The 18,587-nt window shown below is 40.2% G+C and overlaps 1 protein-coding gene across 1 annotated transcript in view; it reads right to left on the bottom strand.

The window, feature by feature from the left end:
- TDRD12 (tudor domain containing 12) overlaps positions 1–18,587 on the bottom strand; it is a 71,731-nt gene that overhangs the window by 32,687 nt on the left and 20,457 nt on the right. Inside the window, exons 7-9 of the mRNA XM_052656758.1 lie at positions 17,102–17,291; positions 3,110–3,207; positions 2,458–2,534 (exon numbers count right to left, since the gene is read on the bottom strand). Coding sequence (XP_052512718.1) covers positions 2,458–2,534; positions 3,110–3,207; positions 17,102–17,291 — 365 coding nt within the window. The remainder of the gene's footprint in view (positions 1–2,457; positions 2,535–3,109; positions 3,208–17,101; positions 17,292–18,587) is intronic.

Genomic DNA, 18,587 nt, shown 5'->3' with positions numbered 1-18,587 from the left:
GAGGACGGCTGACTATATTTCAAGCCAGAGAACAGCAAAGAGGGGCCTGAGACCAGTGGGTGTGAGGAATCCTGGCCCTCTCTCCTCTTGGTCTAACCCCAAGGCCAGCTCTGGTCATGGAGCTGCACGCAGTGCTGCTGAACCACACACATGGCCACTTAAAGCCCCAAGAGGAACTTCTTTCTCCCTCTAATGAGCCAGGAAATGGGGACCCAGTGGTCTGGAGACTGGATGAGGAAAATTTTCCGTCTCTTTTTCTTCTTTTATTTCCACTGCTATTTTATTCCACAAGCAGCCCCAGTCACACAAACTGCATGGTAGCTTCTCCATACACACACAAAAAAACATCTATCTGGTCAGAGGAACAGGGAGCGAGAACATCTAGAAAACGGTGGATGTGAGGAAAAGTCCTGGGAAAAAAAGAGATAGAGAGCCGGGGATGGGGGGAATCCCATACCCACCCCAAGTCCCACTCTGATCCCAAACTGAGTGTGTCCAGAACGGACCCAAAGCAGTGGACCACAGAGTTGGAAACAGTGCCACAATCACCACCCACGGCAAGTGAGACAGAGTTTGAGGTCTGAACCTTAAGGGAGTGACGACCTCCTGCTAAAACAACAAAATCAACATTCTCCAGAAGATTCTAAACCAAAGTCTCATGCCCTAATATTCAAAGTATCTAGAGTACAATCCAAAATTACTCAACATACAAAGAATAAGGAAAATCAGATCAGCTGTAGAGGGAAAAAATAACCAACAGGTGCCAACCCCAGTACAGCTCAGAAGCATGAATTATAAAACACCCTAGAGAAGCTATTATAACCATGCTCTGTAAGAGAAGGAAAGGTGAGCACTCTTAAATGACACAGTTTTATTTTCTTCTCAGCAAAAATTTAAACTATAAAAAAATCAAATGAAAATTTTAGAACAAAAAATATAACACATCAGATAAAAAATTCAATGAATGGGCTTAATAGCAAAATGGAGATAACAGAAGAGTCAATTAAATTAAACAGAGACCAGTGGAATTATTAATATGAAGAACAGCAACAAAAAATTGAAAAAATGAACAGAGCCTCAGAGACATTTGTCTTATAAGAGTCTCAAAAAAGAAGAAAATGGCAGGTGCAGAAAAAATATTTATAGAATAACACAGCTGAATGCTTATCAAATCTGATGAAAAGACGGCTGCTGCTGCTTAGCTGGTGCACAGTTGTATCTGACTGTGCGACCCTAAGGACTGCAGGCTGCCAGGCTCCTCTATCCATCGGATTCTCTAGGCAAAAGTACTAAAGTGGGCTGCCATACCCTCCTCCAGGCGATCTTCCCATCCCAGGGATCGAACCCGGGTCTCCTGCATTGCAAGTGGATTCTTTACCATTGAGCTATCAGGAAAGCCCCAGTGAAGACAGAAACCTACAAATGAAGAGCGCTAATGAACCTCAAGCATAAGAAACATGAGAGAAACTTCATCAAGACATACAATAATTAAATTGTTCAAACCAGCAATGAAGAGAAAACCCTAAAAACAGAGGGAAAAGACATGCTGCAAGCTGAGAACAAAGGAAAAATATGATGGTAGACTTTGCATTGCCAACAATATGAGCAGGCAGATGGTGAAGCAACATCGCTAAAGTACAGGGGAAAGTCAATTTAAAGCTGGAATTCTACCCTAGCAAAGTTTTTTCAGACATATAAAAGCTGAAAGAATTCATCACCAGCAGACCCAAGAAACAGTAAAGGAAGAAATATAATACAAGAAACAGCAAAGGAAGTCCCTCAAGTAAAAGGAAAACCGTACCAGACGGAAATCTGGATCTACACAAAAAGCAAAAAGCATGGATGATAACTACATAGGTGAATATATGATAATTTCTCTTGTTATTTATTTAAATCCCTCAAAGAAAAACTGTTTAAATAGGAACAACAGAATTCAGCATCTATAACAAATGTATAAATACAATGTATGGCAACACTAGCATAAAGTCCGGGAGGGGAGAAATGGAAGCTTCCTATTTTAAGATCTTTTACTCTATATGAAGCGGATAATATCACATTTTCCCATGAATATCACTGACATGGATTTTGCTGAGGACAGGGTCGCAAAGACTTGGAAGCTCATCTTCAAGAATGCAAGAAACCATTCTTCACCTTCCACCAAGCTGAACTGCCATCGGGCCCACATATACCCACCCTTCACATCAAGACATCTGCCTTACAGACACAGTTCTGTCTGACAAGGTAACAAGGAGACTCCAGAATCACTACCACTTTTTGGAAAACTGTGCTGCTAGCCAGCTATCAAACATACTTCTTTTAAATACATGCTTAATCAAAGTTTCCAGGGTCACTCTTTTTGAAAATGAATGTTCTGCCATCATCAACCTTACAGAACACTGTATAAAACAATGTTATACTTCAGTCTCTAGCCAATCACACTACATTTTCAGATCATACCTTGCAGCTGGTGTGTCTGGATTGGCATATATGGTTATGCCTCTCTTCGTTGGCCAGCACACTGAAGATTCAACACACTGTAAAAAAAAATTTTTTTTTTCAGGATGAATATTGATGCTAGCAACATACGTGCTCTTGAGGCATCAAAATTCCTTGGGAGTTGTTCTCATAGACAACCATCTCAGATAAGGTCCAAGCAACACAGATATGAACAGACCAAGAACTGGAGAGGCCACCACTATAAACACTAGACTGAAGTGTCCAAATAGCAGGCAGCCAGCCTTGCGGACAGTCAGTATTTAAGATGTCCTGGAATTACTTTCACTTGTCTTGTCAAGGGAACTGGAGGGACAAGTAAGAGTTGACCTTAACTATTAGAGTGTCCCATAATTCCAGATATTTATACCCTTGTTAAAGTGAGAATATGCACCCAATTTTGTCAACTGGTCAGCAGGCCAAGAACAAGGACTTGAAAAGGGAGGAACAAGGGTTATCCTGTTCATCTGAAACAGAGTAAACTTGTAAACTTACGTTTTTTTCATGAATAAAACTATCACAGCCACAGTTTTGGTTCCTGGTAGATTTTAAAGGAGAATATTCTAAAATGAACACTACATAAACTTTATATTTAATGAATATTTAAAAACAGCACCTCATTTGCATCTTTCAAGGAGATGTACTGTTGTTTCTTTTCAGATTCTTTTTTAGGTGAACCTTTCAATGAATCCATAGTACATTTTACAGTCTTATCTGCAAAATAAAAATAATAATAAAAATTATCTCAGGAAGTGTTATAAATAAATAGAAAACAGGACCAAAAGGATCTTACTAAAAAAGTGTTATCATAATAAAACCTTAATACATAAAATTGTTACAGCATAAGATTTTGTATCAAACTTTACTTGAGGGGATTAAATTAAAAAATCTTGTCAATCCTTATTGGGAAAAAGAAAAAGAAAAAAAATGTTGAAGCAAATTCCTTACTGGCTTACTAACAATTTAACCATTATTTATATTCCCAAATTGGCAGACTCTATTTTGCAAAGGAGGCCAGAAGACGATTCCCAACACACATGCTGTTCTCAGAGTGTGACTTCCACGCTTCTCCCATGGAGAGGTGGGCTCATCCTCCTTGCCCAGAAGCCTGGGTGGACTTAGAAACACAGACGTGACGTTACGTGACTTCCAAAGCTGGAACACAAAAAAGTCACACGCCTATGATCTGCTCTCTTAAACGCTCACTTCTGTAACCCAGCTGTCGTGTTATGAGGAAGCCCAAGCAACTGCATGGAAAGGCCACTACATATATTTCAGGTGACAGCCCAGAAGAGACAAGGTACACTTCAGATCAAAGAAGGAGTCATTTAATAATGACACTTATCAATTCATCAAGAGGACATAAAACTGCTAAACTTCCGTGTACCTAAGTGACAGCTTCAAAATACACGAAGCAAAAACTAACAGAACGGAAATAAGTCATAAATAAAACAATTGTATAGTTGGAAATATCAATGCCTCTCCTTCAGTAGCTGATAGACCTGTAGACAAAAAAAAATCATGAACACAGAGAAGACCTGAACAAGAGTATCGACCAACAAGACCTGCCAGGAGCCAGCGTGAGGAACTCCGCCCGTGGCAAAGGTCGTGAGAAAGGAGGCTTGGCATGCACAAAGGCGGGATCGAGCCTCAGGAGACCCCTGTTCCCGAGCATCTACCCCCAAAACCAGAGTCTGCCTACTTTACTGCTTCATGCTCTCACCTACACCTCTGACTTTACGGGGGGCTGTCCCCCACCACCCCTCTTGGAGAAGGAGTTAACTTACAGCTCCAGTTAATAAAAATTCCTGGGCGTGTCAAGAGTGTTTCAACTTACAAACTCCTCTGAAGGTTCTCTAGCCTGCCTGAACAGGTTCGTCCAGCCACATGTGATTGTTCACAGCCTCCCAACCGTGAGAGGCACGAGATGCTTTAAACTTTCTAAATACAGATTCTTTTGAGAGGTTAGAAAATTATTAGTATAGTATAGTGGGTTGACTAGGAATTATACTGGTGAAAGGTTTTTCATTTATTGGGCCAATGTTTGCTGCTAAGTCTCCATATCCTCTGCCCTTTTACAAATATATAACTAGCATATAGGAGAAATAAGTATTAACCTTTAAGATTAATCATGTTAAACCTTAGGCTAAGTAAATTCCTTTCTTAATTGTAACCCACTACACCCTCACCCTATAGGAATGCAACTTTATCTGGTACCTTTGGAGGGTGGTGCCTGGTTTAAGAAAAATCACCCCTGGAAAATAGGTTTTCTGGTTGACTGACCATTATCAGAAAGAAAGGGTCATAAAATGTTAGCAGGCTCCCTGGCCAGAAGATGATGTAAAGCCACCTAAGACTTTTTGTATACGTTTATATGAAGCACCTGATTTTGATAAAGGTCAGGTTTGCTGACCCCACGTGACTTTGTATTCTATCTCTATGTATAACAAAAAGCATACAGGCAAACCTGGAAAATAAAGAAAATGGATCAGTTCCTGGAAAGACTGATTCCCCCATGTCATTCTTTCTTGTTCTCCATTTTTCTGGCTGAATTCCCATCTGGAGCATGGATGCCCACCAAGCCTGCTAATTATGCCTCGGCTTCTAAGATCCGACCGGGGAGGCCTTAGTGTCTCCTCTCCTTCGGGAGAACGGGAGGACGCCTGCGGCCTATGTAGGTGGTGCAAACCTCTTGTCTCGAGGTTTTATTGGTATTCCACATAAACCAAGTTATTCAGCCCCTTTTCTCCACTGAATTTTCTCACTGAGCTATCCTTATTTAACCCCTCTTTATATCTTTAATTAATACTTAATTAAGCTATTGTTTTTCTGATCACTGACGCTGTCTCCCCTTCGAATTCCCTGCATCCACCGGGGCTGGACCCCGGCAATGACCTAACTAATATTTACATAACACTCGCCCCATCAACAGCACAATATGCATTCTTCTCAAGTACACACACAGCCTTCTCCAAGTGAGACCATATTCTGAGTCATAATACAAGTCTCAATAAATTTTAAAAGATATAGAATACTCAACTGAGAATCTTGAACAACTTAAGGAGTCAACAGAGATAGACAATATAAATAGGAAAAAGAAAAGCAATTAGAATCTCCAAGAAGAAATAATGCTGTCATCTTATATTTACCAATTTTACATTTCAAACTCAATTTAACTTCCAGTTTCTATCCCATCATGCAAGGAGGCTGGAATTCACCACTCCTTCATAACAGTCAGTAAACAGCTAACCCAAGTGAAAAATAACAACTCTTCTTATATCTGACATAAAAGATGAGGCCACAGGGCAAACCTTCTCGCCTACAACTGGAGAGACAGATAATCACAGCTGCTGCGAGCAGAAATCTCCGTAGAACCTAGCACCAGAGAAGGAAAACCTGAACTGTACATTGACCAGCTACTGGAAGCCAGTGTGGGAAAGTAAATGAACAATTCCAAGAGGACCCCCAACACTTTGTGACTCTCACTTACTGGAACTCCACAGCTTCTCATGTGAAGATCATATAAAAATCCCCTTGGGGCTTAGTAGGGGGAGGGGAAAATTAACCTTTTTGAAATATGCCAGTGCATTCTGTTCTCAGCAAGTTCTGCCCTCCAGAGAAACTAATCAGAGCCTGAACTACCCGGACTGAACGGACTCGTTCCAAATCGGGAATGGAGTACATTAAGACTGTTTATTGTCACCCTGCTTATTTAACTTATATGCAGAGTACATCATGCAAAATGCCAGGCTGGATGAAGCACAAGCTGCAATCAAGATTGCCGGGAGAAATATCAGATATGCAGATGAAGCCAACCTTATGGCAGAAAGCGAAGAAGAACCAAACAGCCTCTTGATGAAAGTGAAATAGGAGAGTGAAAAAGTTGGCTTAAAACTCAACATTCAGAAAAGTAAGATCATGGCATCCGGTCCCATCACTTCATGGCAAATAGATGGGGAAACAGTGAGAGACTTTATTTTTGGAGGCTCCAAAATCACTGCAGATGGTGACTGCAGCCATGAAATTAAAAGATGCTTGCTCCTTGAAGAAAAGCTATGACAAACCTAGACAGCATATTAAAAAGCAGACATTACTTTGCCAACAAAGGTCCATCCAGTCAAAGCTATGGTTTTTCCAGTAGTCATGAATGGAAGGGGAGAAGGCAATGGCACCCCACTCCAGTATTCTTGCCTGGAAAATCCTATGGATGGAGGAGCCTGGTGGGCTGCAGTCCATGGGGTCGCTAAGAGTCAGACACGACTGAGCAACTTCACTTTCACTTTTCACTTTCATGCACTGGAGAAGGGAATGAAAACCCACTCCAGTGTTCTTGCCTGGAGAATCCCAGGGAGGGGGAGCCTGGTGGGCTGTCGTCTATGGAGTCGCACAGAGTTGGACACGATTGACACAAGTTAGCAGCAGCAGCAGCATGTATGGATGTGAGAGCTGGACTATACAGAAAACTGAGTGCCAAAGAACTGACGCTTTTGAACTGCGGTGCTGGAGAAGATCCTTGAGAGTCCCTTGGACTACAAGGAGATCCAACCAGTCCATCCTAAAGGAGATCAGTCCTGGGTGTTCATTGGAAGGACGGATGCTAAAGCTGAAACTCCAATACTTTGGCCACCTGAGGCGAATAACTGACTCATCTGAAAAGACCCTGAAGCTGGGAAAGAGTAAAGGTGGGAGGAGAAGGGGACAACAGAGAATGAGATGGTTGGATGGCATCACCGACTCAATGGACATGAGTTTGAGTAAGCTCCTGGAGTTGGTGATGGAGAGGGAAGCCTGGTGTGCTGCAGTCCATAGTGTCACAAAGAGTCAGACACAACTGAGCAACTGAACTGAACTGAACTACCCAGGCTTTATCAGAGACTAACCACCTTGGGGAAGAGAAATAGCCCAACTGGTTGGATCTCCTTGCAGTCCAAGGGACTCTCAAGAGTCTTTTGAACTGTGGTGTTGGAGAAGACTCTTGAGAGTCCCTTGGACTGCAAGGAGATCCAACCAGTCCATCCTAAAGGAGATCAGTCCTGGGTGTTCATTGGAAGGACGGATGCTAAAGCTGAAACTCCAATACTTTGGCCACCTCATGTGAAGAGTTGACTCACTGGACAAGATTCTGATGCTGGGAGGGATTGCGGGCAGGAGGAGAAGGGGAAGACAGAGGATGAGATGGCTGGATGGCATCACTGACTCAATGGACATGAGTTTGAGTGAACTCCGGGAGTTGGTGATGGACAGGGAGGCCTGGTGTGCTGCGATCCATGGGGTCGCAAAGAGTCGGACATAATTGAGCGACTGAACTGAACTGAACAGCCTTGGGGGAAGGGAAATAGCCCATCTATTTCCCCACCCCCTCAGGCCATCCTAGCCCTCCTAAAGAGGAGAAGTGGAGGTTTGAAAAGCAAATCTGAAGGTCACAACCAGATGCAAAGGCTCAAAAACATGGAGATCTAATCACAGCTTTAAGGATGCTTCCCCTCGCTCTATACCTTACAACTGTACCTCTAAAAGCCCACCTCTTACCCAGAATATCATGTCTGACTTTAAATTTAAAAAAAAATTGCAAGGCATACCAAAAAGCAAAAAAAGAGAGACAGTTTGAAGAAACAGGGCAAGAATCAGAACCAGAGTTAGACAGAGCAGAGATGTTGAAACTGTCAGACTAGAAATTTAGTACAACTCAGATCAGGAGATCCTTATTGCAAATTTCAGGCTTAAATTGAAGACACTAGGGAAATCCACTAGGCCATTCAAGTTATGACCTAAATCAAATCCCTTATGATTATACAGTGGAGCTGACAAACAGATTCAAGGGATTAGATCTGGCAGACAGAGTGTCTGAAGAACTTGAACAGAGATTAGTAACACTGTCCAAGAGACAATGACCAAAACCATCCCAAAGAAAAAGAAATGCAAGAAGGCCAAGTGGTTGTCTGCAGAGGCTTAACAAAGAGCTGAGGAAGAAAGAGAAGCAAATGGCAAGGGAGAAAAAGGAATGCAAGTGCAGAGAACTGCAAGGAGAGGTAAGGAGTTCAGAGAACTCCCAACTGAATGCCGAGTTCAGAGAACTGCAAGGAGAGGTAAGAAGGCCTTCTTAAATAAACAATGCAAAGAAATAGAGGAAAACAACAGAATGGGGAAAACTAGAGATCTCTTCAAGAAACCTGGAGATATCAAAGGAACATTTCATACAAGGATGGGCACAATAAAGGAGAGAAATGCTAAGAACCTAGCAGAAGAGGTTATGAAAAGGTGGCAAAAATACACAGAAGAACTATACAAAAAAGGTCTTAATGGCCCAGATAATCACGCTAGTGTGGATACTCACTTAGAACCAGACATTTTGGAGTGTGAAGTCAAGGGGTCTTAGGAAGCATTACTACAAAGAAAGCGGAGGTGATGGAATACCTGCTGAGCTATTTCAAATCCTAATAGATGATGCTGTTGAAATGCTGCACTCAACATGTCAGCAAATTTGGAAAACTCAGCAGTGGTCACAGGACTGAAAAAGGTCAGTTTTTATTCTAACCTCAAAGAAGGACAATGACAAAGGATGATCAAACTTCCATACAATTGCATTCACTTCACATGCTAGCAAGGTAATGCTCAAAATCCTTCAAGCTAGGCTTCAGCAGTAGTTGAACTGAGAACTTTCATGTGTACAAGCTGGATTTCTAAGAGGCAGAGGTGCCAGAGATCAAATTGCCACACTCACTGGATCATGGAGAAAATGAGGGACTTTCAGAAAAACATCTACTTCTGCTTCATTGACTATGCTAAAGCTTTTGACTGTGTGGATCACAACAAACAGTGGAAAATTCTCAAAGAGAGGGGAATACCAGACCACCCGACTTGTCTCCTGAGAAACCTGTATGCAGGTCAAGAAGCAACAGTTAGAGCTGGATATAGAACAACGAATTGGTTCAAAATTGGGAAAGGAGTATGACAAGGCTATATATTGTCACCCTGCTTATTTAACTTATATGCAGAGTACATCATGCAAAATGCCGGGCTGGATGAACCAAAAAGTTGGAATCAAGATTGCTGGGAGAAATATCAACAACCTCAGATATGCAGATGATACCACTCTAATGGCAGGAAGTGAAGAGGAACTACAGAGCCTCTTAATGAAAGTTAAAAAGGAGAGTGAAAAAGCTGGCTTGAAACTCAACATTTTAAAAAAACTAGTATCATGGCATTTGGTCCCATCACTTTATGGCAAATAGAACGGGGAAAAGTAGAAGCAGTGACATATTTTCTTGGACTTCAAAATCACTGCAGACAGTGACTACAGTCATGAAATTAAAAGACACTTGTTCCTTGGAAGGAAAGTTATGACAAACCTAGACAACATATTAAAAAGCAGAGACATTGCTTTGCTGACAAAGGTCCATATAGTCAAAGCTATGATTTTTCCATGTACGGATGGAAAGTCATGTACAGATATGAGAGATGGATCATGAAGAAGCCTGAGCACCGAAGAACTAGTCATTTCAAACCGTGGTGATGGAGAAGACTCTTGAGAGTTCCTTGGACTGCAAGGAGATCAAACCAATCTATCCTAAAGGAAATCAATCTTGAATATTCACTAGAAGGACTGATACTGAAACAGAAGTTCCAATACTCTGGCTACCTGATGCAAAGATATGACTCACTGGAAATGACCCTGATGCTGGGAAAGACTGAAGGCAAAAGAGGGCGGCAGAGGATAAGAAGGTTAGATAGCATCACAGGCTCAATGGACATGAATTTGAGCAGACTCCCAGAAGATAGTGGAGGACCGAGGAGCCCGGCGTGCTGCAGTCTACCGGATTGCAAAGAGGTGGATACAACTTAGCAACTGAACAACAGTAGCAACAAATGATTAATATGCTAAGGGTTCTAATAGAAAAAGCAAACAATATGCAAGAATAGATGGGTAATATAAGCAGGGACATGAAAATTTTAAGAAAGAATCAAGAAGAAATGCCAGAGATCAAAAACACTAACAGAAATGAAGAATGCCTTTGATGAACTTAGTAGACTGTATTCATCTGTGGAAAGAATCACTGAACTTGAGGATATGAACATTAGAGAAGGAATAAGTCAAGGCAAATTTAAGTTTTTCTTTTTTGAAAACAGATATAACAGATAACAGTTTGTTCAAGATAACAGCAACAAAGTACTTTATTATTTATGCATATACATATAAAATATGTAAACAGACATTTATGACACATATACCCATATGCATGAAAAGAATAACAACAATGACACTATGGCCAGGAGGGAGGAATTATGAATATTTTGTTATTATAAGGTACTAGCACTACCTGTAAGGTGGTTCAGTGTTATCTGAAAATAGATTGGACTGGTTGTAAATATTGCAATATCTAAGGCAATCATTTAAAAAAAGCGAAAAAAGAAGCAAACTGATGTGCTAAAAAGGAAAGAAATCAGAATTCTGTAAAATGCTCAACTAAAGCTATAAATGACAAAAAATGGAAGACAAGAATAAAAAACAAAGGCAATGAACAGAAAACAGTAACGAGTTTGGCAGGTATCAATCTAACTAAATCAATCATCACTTTAAATGGTATTGGTCTAAATACACCAAATAAAACACAAATATTTATACAAATTCTAGAAATTTGTATAAGTCAGTCTCCCAAGGCAAAGGAAAACAGAAGCAAAAATAAACAAATGGGACCTAGTTAAACTTATAAGTTTTACACTGCAAAGGAAACCATAAACAAAAAGACAACTGGGAGAAAATACTTGTAAACATCATGTTTGATAAGGCTTAATTTCCAAATATATACAAGCAGCTCATACAATTCAACATCAAAAAACCCCAACCAATTTAAAAATGGGCAGAAGGCCTAAATAGACTTTTCTCCTAAGAAGACATACAGATGGCCAACAAGCATGTGAAAAGATGTTCAACATTGCTAATCATCAAAGAAATGCACATCAAAAGCACAATGAGTCAAGAGGAAGGGGAGATGTGTACACCTATGGTTGATTTATCTTGATATACAGCAGAAATCAACACAACATTGTAAAGCAATTATCCTCCAATTAAAAATGAATTTCAAAAAAGCACAATGAGGTATCACCTCACACCCGTCAGAATGGCCATCATTAAAAGTCCATAAACAGTAAATGCTGGAGAAGCTATGGAGGAAAGGGAACCTACCAACACTGTTGGTCAGAATGTAAACTGGTGCAATCACTATGGAGAAAAGTATGGAGGTTCCTTAAAAAACTAAAAGCCGAGTTGCCATATGATCTTGTAATCTCATCCATGGGTGTGTATCTGGAGGAAACCATAATTCGAGAAGATACATGCACCCAGCATGGCAGCACTGTTTACAACAGCCAAGACATGGAGGCAGTGTAAATGTCCACTGACAGATGAACGGAGAAAGAAATGCGGTCCCATTAAGTTGGAAAGAAACATGCACCCCAATTTTCAGAGCAGCATTATTCACAACAGCCAAGATACGGAAGCAATCTATCCATACCCAAATAAAGAAGATGTGGTGTGTATACACATACACACACAAACCAGAATACTGCTCAGTCATAAAAAGAATGAAAATTTGCCATTCGCAGCAACATGGATGGATTCATGCTTAGTGAAATTAAGTCAGGCAGGGAAAGACAAATACTGTATGATATCTCTTATATGTGGAATCTAAAAAAATAAAATAAAATAAAACTAGTGAATTTAACAAAAAAGAAACAGACTCACAGATACAGAGAACAAATTAGTGGTTATCAGTAGTGGGGAGGGAAGGGGGGAGGTTCCAAAAAAACAGCAGTGGATTAAGAGGTACAAATTACTATGCACAAAATGAATAACCTACAAGGATATATTGTACAGTGCAGGGAATATAAGCAAAATTTTAAAATATCTATAAATGCAGTATAACCTTTAAAAAGTGTGAATCACTATGTTGTACACATGAAACAAATAATATTATACATCAGTTGTACCTCAGTAAAATTTTTATAGCTTAAAAAAAAAGCTAAAGTATCTGTATTAATTTCAGATAGACTTCAGAACAAGGGAAAATATGAAGGTCAGAAGCATCACATAGTAATAAAGAACCCAATTCTTCAAAAAGACATATGAGACTTTATTGTGTGTGTGCTTAAGAAGAAAGCTTCAAAATATGTGAGGCAAAACTGATAAAACTGCAAGGAGAAATAGATGAGAATACCACTACAGTTACAGACAGCAACAGCTCTCTACCAAAAATGAACAGACCCCGCAGACAGAAAATCAGTGTAAGGGTATAGCTGAATTCAACAGCATCACTTCAACTGGTCAGAACTGGTATTTACAGACAATCTCATCCTACAGCAGATACTTTCTCCTCAAGCTCAAGTGGAACTGACACTACGACAGACCATATAAAACACATCTAAATAAACTTAAAGTGGAAATTGTACAAAGGACACTATCAGACCACAACGGAATTAAACGAACTTAGTAACAACAAGATAGCTGGAAAATCCCCAAATACTTGGAGATTAAGCAACCCACTTCTGTATAATACATGGACCTAGAAGAAATATCAAGAGAAATTCTGAAATGTTTTTAACCAAATGGAAATAAAAATACAACTTATCAAAATTTATGGGATTCAGTGACGGGCAGTTGACAGCATTAAATGTTTGTATTAGAAGAGAAAAAAAATTTAAATTAATAAGATAAGCTTCCACCTTAGAAAACTAGAAAAGAAGAGCAAATTAAATGTAAAGTAAGCAGACAAAAAGAATTAAATTCAGAGCAAAAATCAACGAAAATGGCAACAGGAGATCATCTGCCACAACTGGGACATGCTATGAAATAACAGGTCCATAATCCACCCAAGTGTCACAGCCAGAAAGTCCAGGAAGACTGAGGACTGCTGCAGACCCAGGGAGGCGAGGAGATGCTCCACCTGACGCTGAGCTGTGTCTTCCTTCCCCAGAGGACTCAGTGCGATGACTGGCAAAATGACAGGGGTTATCTGAGAGTCAGACGATCACAATGTAGCAACGGCAACCTCTGATGTAGATGGCTATGCTGTGATCACTTTTGAAAGTACTCTTCTTTCCAGGAAAAACACACTCAAGTACTGGGGAGAGATGGGGCGTTCCAGTCGGCAACTTACTCTCACGTGGTTTAGGATGCAATCAAGTTCTCCATAATGCTTTCCAACTTATTTGGAAGTTTGTGATCATTCTAAAACAGAAGTTTACTGAGAAAATAGAAGAAAACTCCACGAAAACAGACTTTGATTCCTTTTCTGGTGAATCCCTAGAACAGTGTCTGAAGACATGTGGCTTAGGGGTGTGACAGCTAACCACCGCAGAAATCAGGACAGGATCCAGAATGCATAAGCATGGACAAAATAAAATAACCACAGGTATTTTAAAACTTAAGAGATAACTGCCAAAATAAATAGCTAAGAAAAAAAAAAAAAGGTTTATCTCAAGCAAGAAGCCTGGGTGAGAAGAAGCTGGACAAGAAAAAATTCCTTTTCTTTATAGCCTTTCTGCACTATTTGATTGTCTAGCCAAGTGTTAGAAAGTACTGAACTTTGATTTTTGAAAATGTAAGGAACTTCAAAGAGAAGCATCAGAATTTAATAAACAGACAACTGAAATTGAAATAGCTTCTCACAAAAATTAAAAAGAAAAAAGAAATCTTTGCCTGAGAAGGTAGCATCTGATAATTTTGTTTCTTGCATGATAGTCTGGTCACATCTCATTTATGAGCTTTCTTTTGTTCACCATCAACCTTTTCCTTTTCAAAGATATGCAGAGTTAATTCCAACACTGACTGTAATAAATAAAACTAGGTGGGACTTCCCTGGCGGTCCAGTGTCCTCCTCCCTGCAATGCGGAGGACATGGGATGATTCCTGGTCAGGGAAGCACGATCCCACGTACCGCAAAGCAACTAAGCCCACATACCACAATTACTGAGCACAAGTGCTCCAGAGCCTGTGTGCCACAGCTAGGGAGTCCCAAGCACCAGAAAGCAACATCCCGCACGCCCCAGCAAAGATCCAACAAAGCCAAATACATAAGTAAGTAAGTATTTTTTAGAAAGAAAGAGTTCGTGGCTCAGTCGTATCCAGCTCTTCGCGACATCATGGACTGTAGCCCACCAGGCTCCTCTGTCCATGGGGTTTCCCAGGCAAGAATACCCATTTCCTTCTCCAGGGGATCTTCCTGACCCAGAGGTTGAACCCAGGTCTCCTGCACTGTAGGCACATTCTTTACCATCTGAGCCACCAGGGAAGCCCTTAAACAATGGAAAGCTGTGCAGTGGTTAAACACAATGTAAATGCCTGGTATTTTTCTTGCTTCCATGGAAATGGAAATAACATTCCCATAAGTAATGGGCTCCATTCAGCAGGAATTCCTATGACACACTATGCCTCCTATAAGGCACACCAGAATGTAGGTGGGGCCACAAGTGCCCATGTCTGCCACACAAACTCTGCACGCAGAGAGCTTATCTCACCAACCCAGCAGCAGGGAATGATGTTCCCTGTGCCACAGAGGAGGGAGCAGACGGACAGTCTCGTGGCAGAGCCCACAGCCTCAAACCCCATCACACTGGATGCAGCTAACCTAGAGAGAGGTGAAAAACACCACATACACGTTTGTGCAGTAGAATCTCATTTCTTAAGAAATCAGACACACCCTCACACCTGAAAAACTGAGAGAAAAAAGACCGTAAAATTTTAATAAGTAGGTGCATCAAAGGTGGTGCTTCCCAGGAGGCGCTAGTGGTAAAGAACCTGCCTGCCAATGCAGGAGATGTGGGCTTGATTCCTGCATCCAGAAGATCCCTTGGAGTAAGAAGTGGCAACCCACTCCAGCACTCTTCCCGGGAGAATCCCATGGACAGAGGAGCCTGGCGGGCTACAATCCCCAGGGTCTTAAAAGAGCTGGACACGACTGGGCACACACTTACAGTTTTAGTTTACTAGAGGCTTACTATGGCTCTCTCTGAAGTACTGATAGCTACACATACACCCAATGTAGGGCTGAGCACAGAGCAGTTGCCACAGAGGGTGAGCCGAGCAAGTTTCACCCCTATCCAAAAATTCCAACTCATTCAAGAACCTGGAGATAACAGAGTTAAAGACGGGATATTTCTGACTTCATAAATGCCTCTTTCTTATTTGTATGCATCCTATTGCTAAAAATAAAAACCAGTCAAATCCTTAGGTATATTCTGACGACAAATAATAACCACTGGTCTATGTCTGGGCTGGAATAAATCAGTCCTACACACAAACAGGTGCCTGTTACGTTATGTTTCAGCAAAATCCTACAGACTACAAGGCAAATTATCTTTGTCAGCATCTACAGCATAAACTTTCCTGGTGGCTCAGATAGTAAAGCATCTGCCTACAATGTGGGAGACCCAGGTTTGATCCCTGGGTTGGGAAGATCTCCTGGAGAAGGAAGTGGCAACCCACTCCAGTATCCTTGCCTGGAAAATCCCATGGACAGAGAAACCTGGTAGGCTATAGTCCATGGGGTCGCAAAGAGTCGGACACGACTGAGCGATTTCACTTTCACTTTCTTTCACAGCATAAATTCGTTCCAGTAAATTAAGGGAAAAAGAGAGACAGAATTACCATAGCCCTTATAAACAACTCTTACAGTCCTAAGATATTTAAGAGTATTCTTTTATATTGAAATGGAACAAGAGAGGAACACTCACCCAGGATCCTACTGGTTGGCCTGAGGTCACCCACACCCTGGGGACACAGATGCTCGAGACTTCGCTAGAAAAGTTAAACTACATGACTCTGATAGAAAGAATCCATTTCAAGATTAAAGCATGAAATAAAACCCAAAATACAAACGTGAATTTGTTGTAAATCACCTCTGCTGTATGATTTACAGAATACCTAACACGGGGCAGGGGAGCAATGTGAGGGGACTAAGAAACATGGGTGTAGAGGAAATATTTACAGTTGTTCCCATTGCCCATGACTGACTCTTCTCATATTTTCATGCTAATAAATGGCTCTTTTTCAAAATTCTAAAAAACACACTTGTTTTGATAATATCGTTAAACTACTAACATACAAACTTCTGAAAATATGGGTTTGCGCTCAGTCATTAAGTCAAGTCAGACTCTGTGACCCCATGGACTGTAGCCCACCAGGCTCCTCTGTCAATGAGATTTTCCAGGAAAGAATACTGGAGTGGTTTGCCATTTCCTTCTCCAGGGGATATTCCTGACCCAGGGACTGAACCCGCATCTCCTGTGTCTCTTGCACGACAGGTGGATTCTTTACCCACCTAGCCAGAGAATGAAAATATAACTCCAAGTTAGTAAGAAATTAATAACAATCTTTTTTCCTGCTCTCATAAAAACAAACCACAACAGCTCTCTTAGAACTTCAAAACTCAAACCTAACAAACTCACTAGGATTAAAATTAAAATATTTCAAAAAAAATTAAAATATTAAATTCAGAATTAAAATCTCTGTCTCCACACGGGGGAAAGTCGATACAACAATTTATATTAATACACTAAGATTTCTATAAATAAGACAACTTAAGGGAAACATACATTGGTGAAATCCACTCACTTTCCATCCTTTGAGAATCTTTTCCTTGCAAAAACATTGGCCAAAGAGTAAGTGCTGGATTGAGCTTATTGGAAAAGGATGCTGACTTTATATTCAATCTTGGCTTCTCCAAAGAATCAAAGTTCTTATTCTCCATGGGTGACACATAACAAGCGAAGTTCTTTGCAACCAGGTCATCGTTAACACAAACCTGTATAAACATTTCATGATCAGTCACGTGACTTCAAAAACCATGCCGAACTTAACTGAAAATTAATCTTCAGAAAAATTATTTTATAGAACAGAATTTGACAGAAATTGATCTCGTGACTTCTGCTTTCGTAATGGTGAACTACACACTTCTGGCCAACCTTCTTGAGAAGAAAAACAGGAGAAAATATTTTTAGATAATACCTTTGGATGGACATGTATCCAGAATACATAAAGAACTCTCAAAAAACTCAATTAAAAGGAAACAAAACCAATTTTTAAATGGGCAAAACATAGCAATTTTTAAAAGAGTATAGCATTGGCATAAAAACAGACACATAGTTCAATGGAACAGAAAGATAGCCCAGAAATAAACCCAGATATATATGGTCAATAAAATTACTAAAAAGGAGCTAAGAATATATAATGGGGAAATGACAGTCTCTTCAATAAATTGTGTTGGGAAAACTGGACAGCTACACGCATAACAATGAAACTGTGCAAACACCATATTCAAACAAACTCAAAATCGATTAAAGACTTGAATATAAGATCTGAAAGCATAAAACTCATAGAAGAAAACATAGGTGATAATAAGCTCCTTGACACTGGTCTTGGTGATAATTTTTGGAGTTTGACACCGAAAGCAAAGGCAACAAAAGTGAAAATAAGCCAGCAGAACTACATACATCAAACTAGAAAGCTTCTTCGGAGCAAAAAAATCACCAATAAAACAAAAAGATTTTTAATAAGAGGAAATATCTGTTAAGTCACTTATTATATAAGGGGTTAATATCCAAAATTCATAAAAACTCATTAACAATAATAACAAACAAACCCCCAAATAATCCAATTTAAAAATGGGCAGAGGATCTGAATCAACATTTTTCCAAAGAAGACAACGGGGGGGGAACTACAAATCAAAACCATAGTGAGGTATCACTTCACATCTGTCAGAATGGCTATTGTTAAAAAGACAAGAAATACCCAGGGCAGGTGTTTCAAGCATGTGGAGAAAAAGGAACCCTTAGGCACCATTGGTAGCAAAGTAAATTGGCATAGTCACTCCGGAAAAAAGTACCAAGGTTCCTTTAGAAGTTAAAAACAGAATTACCATACAATCCAGCAATTCCACTTCTGGGTATTTATCTGAAGACAACAAAAACATTAACTTGAAAAGACCCATCACAAGCACGGAAATTGAAACTGTAATCAGAAATCTTCCAGCAAACAAAAGCCCAGGTCCAGACGGCTTTACCGCTGAATTCTACCAAAAATTTCGAGAAGAGCTAACACC

This window comes from Budorcas taxicolor, chromosome 18, assembly GCF_023091745.1.
Source record: "Budorcas taxicolor isolate Tak-1 chromosome 18, Takin1.1, whole genome shotgun sequence".
Lineage (NCBI taxonomy): Eukaryota > Metazoa > Chordata > Mammalia > Artiodactyla > Bovidae > Budorcas > Budorcas taxicolor.
Note: the sequence above shows the minus strand (reverse complement) of the source record. Positions and strands in the feature narration are given on the sequence as shown.